At 36.0% G+C, this 6,928-nt stretch overlaps 1 protein-coding gene across 1 annotated transcript; it reads right to left on the bottom strand.

Annotated features, from left to right (window-relative positions):
- Positions 1–2,795: 2,795 nt before the first annotated feature.
- On the bottom strand, positions 2,796–6,928 carry LOC17896560 (E3 ubiquitin-protein ligase ORTHRUS 2). The gene is made up of 9 exons (XM_006300775.2): positions 6,423–6,928; positions 5,294–5,823; positions 4,985–5,110; positions 4,764–4,863; positions 4,620–4,684; positions 4,439–4,541; positions 4,156–4,300; positions 3,635–3,849; positions 2,796–3,216 (listed from the first exon to the last, which is right to left on the bottom strand). The coding sequence occupies exons 1-9, from the start codon at positions 6,891–6,893 to the stop codon at positions 3,022–3,024; spliced, it is 1,950 nt and encodes a 649-aa protein (XP_006300837.1). The 5' UTR covers positions 6,894–6,928; the 3' UTR covers positions 2,796–3,021.

The following is a 6,928-nucleotide window of genomic DNA, read 5'->3' as shown; positions in this document are numbered from 1 at the left end:
TTCTTTTCTTAGTTGTGTCTCGAGGTAACTTGGAACGATACTCTCCTTAATTTTACCGCATCCTCTTTTTTTCTTTTAACCAAGGTTCTTTACTTCTTTTACTTTCAGATCTTCAATCAATCAAATGTTTTAAAAATTGAGGTTTTTCACAAATAATAATTTTGTAAACATTTTTAACTTCACTAAGTTTTATTTTACGATATACGATTTTTTTTAAAAAAAAAAAGACTTAAGTGTTCAATTTTAAAAACGTGAGAACAAACCAGATTTCGCATCCGGTCCATAGGATTTCCTATGGTTTGTTAGAGGTGTTAGAAGTTTAACATGTTTTCATGTAATGCAAATTTAACACTTAAGTTTGTTTTTTTTTTTGAGTTATTTTTTTGGATTTTTGACTAAATTTAATTTTTTTATCAAAACATATTTTTTGTAACCAAGGTTCTTTACTTCTTTTATTTTCACATCTTCAATATTGAGGGTTTTCACAAATAATAAATTTCGTAAACATTTTTCACTTCACTAAGTTTTATTTTATGATATACATTTTTTTTTCTAAAAACTAAACTTAAGTGTTCAATTTTAAAAACATGAAAACAAACCAAATTTCAATTTTCACATATATGTTTGACACCTTCGCATTCATCTTCTGTTCTTTTTGTTTTTCTTCAAATTGTTTCCTTAGAAGTTGCTCCCGTTCTGACTTCTTCTGTGCCCTTCCTATATACAAACTCTTTGAACCATATTGTGTTCTTCATAGTTTCTGTTGCATCCTCTGATTTGTCAAAGTTCACAAATGCATATCCTTTACAGAATCCATCTTCATCCTTAGCCATTGATAGGCTAACAATTTTCCCAAACTCTGAGAACTTTCCCCTTAAAGAGTCCTCATTGACATTTACATCTTGATTTGACTCATGAACTTTCCAACATAGATCTTCTTGTCAGCAACTTAATATACAATGCAGATTTTTTATTCCTCTTTAATACAAAAAAAATGATAGCAATTAATAGATTTAATCTTTAAGGCAATGGCTTACACGGGCTTGCTGACTAATGTAGTGATGGTATAAAGAATACAAGCTAAGAAAATAGAAAATTACATTGAATTAATATATTTAAACATTGGTATTTATGTAGAAGAAGTCTTAAGACTCATAAGAGTGATAATAACAAATCTATCAAATAGATTTACTAATGCATAGAAACCTTGGAGCAATCACATAATACTTAAACAACAAGATTGTTGTTAGTTTGAAGAGATGAAAAAACACAATCAATTACGGTTAGGTTATGTCACCATTTTCCTAGCTTTCTTTACAGCCTACGCAAATTTTCGCCCTCCAAATTGGCTCTGTCTCGAACTAATGTGCCACTTGCACAGTTGCACTTTTGTTTTCAACCAGACCATGCATTCATATCCAAAAGCTACGTTTAAATTGCTATCTTCATTATTTTCTACTACAAAACTATGATCATTTGTATTTGACTTCACGGTTTTCCTTTAAAAAATCATCATATCTCGTTTACAAAAACCACAACTGAATAATTAATACTCAAAAATGAATGAATAATGATGAATTTGGATAAGAAGAAGGAGTTAAGGCAAGCGAGCGTAAACGAAGAAGAAATTAAAAGATGGGTTCCTCCAAAAAAAGATCTCTTTCTGGCCCTGACTCTATGTCCGCCTCGGCCTCTACGTAGAGCCAGGGCTAGAGAAAGATCTTTCATTAGAGGAACCCACCTTTGAGTTTCTTCCTCATTTACGTTTGCTTGCCTTAGATTCCTTCTTCTTATTCATAATTAGACAGGATACATGCCGCAACTGAGAGATTCCTCAGGCAGAGGCTGGGATTTGCATCGCATGCATACACCTTTGTCTTAACAGGGAGTTGGATGTCACAAGAAAAAGCCATATTTGATGAATCTAATGATGATAAGGTGAAGAAAATGAAAAGTGAGGAGGAGTCTTTAAAAAGAGAAATAAGGGATTCAAATAAGGAATGATATTTTTTTTAGTCAACAAAAAAAAAAGTCTCTAACTATACAATATTTACTACTCAAAATGGACTAATTATGTATTTCAACATTTAAGATGGCAATATAATTAGTATTTTATTATTTTAAAATAAATTAAGAAAGAGTTGAAAAAAAAAATTTTAAGAAAGAAATATTCATTTCAAAATTATGTGGCTTATAAAATATTATTTTACCAATTTTTTAATATACAATGAATCTTTTTATTCCTTTTTAATACAAAAAGTGATAACAATTAATAGATAAAAATCTTTTAAGGGAATGGACTTGCTGACTAATGTAGTGATTGTATAAAGAATACAAGGAAATGGAAATCAACATACTGATTTCACTTATTTGAACATTGATATGTCGAAATTAAACCTAAGTTAGTGTGGATGTTTAATTACGGATGTCGAAACTGCATGTTACTCAGTGAATATATCGTTTTTACACTAACTGTTTTGTAAATTAATTTTAAATTTTTAGCAAATATTTTGAAACTAGCATGTTATTCAATAACCTTTAACATATATAACGTTGTTTCTTTGATTTTATATTTACGAAAACATTTTCCAGATGCTGTCAAGAAATCTAAGTACGTGTGTTTTGTAATTATGCAGAGTGTAACACTGTCCATCATCTGCAGAAGCAACTGTTTATGTAGTTTTGTGTCAAGCTTGAAAGAAAAATTATAGAATACTTTTATGTTTCTTCATCTTACAAAATATGGGAGATGAACCCAGGAAGACGACGTATGTAGCAAGTTAGAGAGAGATAAGTAAGAGAAGATGCAACGTCAATAAGTTATCAAGGTGAGGTAACGTCAAAGCTTTTTCCTCAAACCAGAAACCAACGTTTACGTTCTATATTTAGAACTCAGTTGCAGCATAATCCAACATAATAGGTACTAAGAGTTTTTGGTACCAAATAGTCTCAAACTTTACCCGATAGTTAGTTCCAAAAAAGCCATTGGAAAGGCTCCTACTTACTTACTGCATTGCCTAGTTACACAACAGTCTCAGAAACTGCTGCGTCGGTGTCCAACTTAATCCGTTTCTTCGGTTGCTCAGCTTCTTCAGACGCAACCAGAGTTTCTTCTTCAGCGTTGGTACCTGAGCCTTCCCCTTCTTCAACTTCTGGCTCTACTTCCTCTTCCTGGCTTTTCAGCCTCTCTATCACCTCCATTACTTCTCTATTGACCTGTTTACACACAATTGCGATTAGGAAGCATATAATTATATCAGCTGAGAGAGTATTCCTCAATTTGTATGATCATAATAATGGTAAGTAGCGAATGATCAGATTTGCTACAATTTCACTTCTCCATGAATGGAAAGCATCAAATAAGTGAATGGCATACTTAAAATCCACTCAATATTTATAGTTTATATAAGCTTCAGGATAAACCTTTTCCTACAGAATCAGATTACAATATTTGATGATACTGGCACTTAGCTAAAAGCAGATAGATTTCCATTGACCAACTTCATCTAGTTCTAGCATAACCAAAATCAATGTTAATGCAATTTGCAACTGTATTCATATGATATTTACATGAAAGAAGTGTGCTATGTTTACTGCAGAAACCATTGCAACAAGAAGATACGATGATGTTTACCTGAGGGTTTTGGAGAAACTCAGAAATGTCAGTGGGGCAAGAAGGGCAGTTCATGACATTCTTCTGTGCACGTAGTGTGCGTCCACCTCTGCTTCTCTCTCTCACTAGAGTTTTCCCAGCAAATTTGGATTCAAGGCATGCCTTGCAGAAGTTATGAGCACAAGGCGTTGTCACAGGAAGAGTCATCACTTGGCAACAAATCTGGCATTTAAACTCTGCATCAACAAAAACCCAAAGACAATTTATAAAGAAGAGCTGAATATATCTGGGTCATATACATGTTTACTTTATCAGTTACGTTAACCATTTTGGAAACATTGACTGCCTGATACTAAAGTTTCCATAGAATCATAGCTTGAGCATCCAAGTACAAAGCATATAATATTTACTAGAACAGATAACTTCAACATGTTCAGGAAGGGCCAATCTAGAAATATAAACAGAATGCACCAGAACTTATTCGTCAACAAGGGAATAGTCAATGAACATTATAACAGCAGAAGTATAGAATTTACACAGACCTTTCAGAAGTCTTGCCCTCACGGTATTCGAGTGTGCCGCCTTTATAGCTTTCCTCAAACTTTTTCTCTCCTCAGGATCCAAAACATTCACGGACTTTTTACTAGCAGGTGGAGGTTTTATCCATTCCCATTTACCCTTACCTTCCTGATCCAGTAAGTTAATTATCAGTAAATACCAACTTATATAATTGAGATAACATATAATAAACAGGCCTAAAAAAGAAAATTGATATCTGCTCACTCATCAACTTTTATAATTGAGACATGATGAATTGGAACTTACATCAAAATCCCATGATGGACTTTCTTTTCTTTCAAACAGGTCTATTGCCATATTAAGCTCAGGAATATGAGGCAACGGTCTTGGGCGATCTCCATGCTCATCACTGCAATATATATCTTAGCATTAAACTCAAACGGAATATTTATAGAAAAAGCGCACGCTTTCAAGAAGTAGAACAAACCTGGTCCATGGAGCTGGGTCATTGTCACATCTAACAAACAGATAACGACAGACCTTAAAAGAACCCTATGGACCACAGAAAAATAGGTCAATGGATACAAAAGGAACAGGGAAAATTTACAGTTGCTAGCTTTATTATGTATACCTGAATTCCAACTTTTCGCCAGCACTTCTCAATCCTGTAAACCCCATCATATCTCACTCCTTCCTCAGGGGCATATGCAGAACGCTTCTCCTTGTGAGACCTGATTATATATGGAAATAGGTAATTAAAAAGTTAAGATCACTGCAGCAAGCTTGAAGCTTCAGGTTGAAGAGTGGGAAAAATATTGCGTGCAATGCAGCTGTGTTTGAATAAGAACTTACCTGACAACTCGAACAGGGTACCCCAATTTGCAACTGAGTCTTAAAGCTTCATTAGATTTCTTGAACACTTGGTCAAAAGACTGATCCTTGTTAGTCCTTTTGTTGCCACTGAGATCTCTACCCCCACTGAAATACACATCCACACATAATCAAAACAAAAACTGACAGGCTATCAGTAAACTGGAGAATAGCTACTTCTTTCTATACACAAGAGAAGTAAATTATACAAGATTATTTAAGGAAACAAATCCTAACCCGTCACTAGAATAAATCAAATGGACCAAAAGCTATGAGAAATGAAAAACAGACCTTCCTGTGTACAGAAACCATTCTCCATGATCCTCATCATCCTCATAACCTCCAGAGAGTGCTACAGACTGAGCACCATAACTTGCTTGTCCAGCAATGCCAGAAACATGTGGGAAGTGAGCCCCCCACTGCCTACACTCAAGTCGGTCTTCCCAGGATTCTCCAACTACAACACCTTCGCCCCTAACAGGATCATTGTCAGCTGGTATGGGACCAAAGTGGTCAGGTGGTATTGTAACATAAATCTTGCCACTGGCAGCATTTGCCTTCCCTGTTTTCTTTGCGCGTTCAGTTGTATATGCTTTATCTGGACGGTCTTGGTTGCTCACAAAATGAACGACCTTTGAAGTACCCGCAGCAGCACTTTTAGAGACTCTTGCTAACCTGATAGCAGAAACAAGGGAAGAATTGATACGAGGGTTTCTGGCCATTTTCTCAGGAACTATGCTGCGGCATTTTCCACAAGTACGTTTCCCCTGACCCATCCACCTCTCGAAACATTTCAAGCATGCATTGTGACCACATGGTTTCTGAAATAAAAACAAACAAAATATCCATCAACCCTTCTTAATATACCCATCATCTTTATAAAAAAAAAAGACTTATTTTGAGTGGAAGTTAACACTTATAAAGTTTTTCCACTCCTAGTCCTACTACAGAATGTACAGTTCATCAACTTGTCTAAAATGAGTATAGAAAAACATCCCATAAACGGCAACTAAACAACAATATAGAAAAGAACAACCTTCAACAAAAGCGTACACATACCACTTATCAACAAGTATATTAACACATCTCAACTAAACAATCCAACCCAAAAGGGGTAAACACAGGATAACTTAACAAGTATATTAACAATCATGAACTATAAATGTAGCTAAACATTGACACAGTTTGTCACAAATGGTAAGCACAATCAAGTCTCTGTCATTGTAAATCAGGAAAAGGAACGATTGATTGTGCCAAAACAGTCTCTATGCCTTTCTATCACTCAGCTTAACTATGGTATGTCACAAGCTGGAATCAGTAAATCAACAGTACACATCAAACAATCACAACCAATACTAACACAGATTCGAGTAAAGACACTAAATTAACAAGCATCAGAACAAAGACAAAGAGAACGAACCGTCACAGGACGCTCAGGCAACTGCATACAGAACGAACACATCAAGTTATCTCCAAGAGCAGATAACACATCGAGATTCGCATCTTTCCCTTTACCCTTCTTCTTCTTCTCTTCTTCGTCACACTCATCAACACCTTTACCACTCAGTAACCGTTGCCTCTTCTTAGCCTTCTCATCAGCACTCAAAGTCTCATCCGCCTCAATCGCGCGGATCGCCGCTACAAGATCTGAACCAGCATCGCCGTAGCCAGCCGCAGCGCCGGAAACAGGAAGAGGATCGATATCGCCGGAGCAATCAGGACAATGCCACTGTAAAGTCGAAGCTAGGGTTTCGGGAGGAGACGAGAGACAGGACACGTGCCAAGGAGTAACGCACGTGCCGCAAGTGAGGGATTCTTCCGGCGGTGGTGTTGATTTGCATTTCATGCATACACCGTCGCCGTCGCACGGGAATTGGATGTCACGCGCCATTTTCGCCGAAAAGATCTGTGAGAGAGAGAGAGAGA

Source organism: Capsella rubella, unplaced genomic scaffold (genome assembly GCF_000375325.1).
Source record: "Capsella rubella cultivar Monte Gargano unplaced genomic scaffold, Caprub1_0 scaffold_2, whole genome shotgun sequence".
NCBI lineage: Eukaryota > Viridiplantae > Streptophyta > Magnoliopsida > Brassicales > Brassicaceae > Capsella > Capsella rubella.
Note: the sequence above shows the minus strand (reverse complement) of the source record. Positions and strands in the feature narration are given on the sequence as shown.

Bases quoted from the DNA above. Each gene is read 5' to 3' on its own strand.
- LOC17896560 (XM_006300775.2), bottom strand. From the start codon at position 6,893: ATGGCGCGTGACATCCAATTCCCGTGCGACGGCGACGGTGTATGCATG. The intron at 5,824-6,422 runs GTTCGTTCTCTT...TTTTTATTTCAG, and splicing joins TGCCTGAGCGTCCTGTGACG to AAACCATGTGGTCACAATGC. The intron at 4,685-4,763 runs GTATACATAATA...TGTGGTCCATAG, and splicing joins GGCGAAAAGTTGGAATTCAG to GGTTCTTTTAAGGTCTGTCG.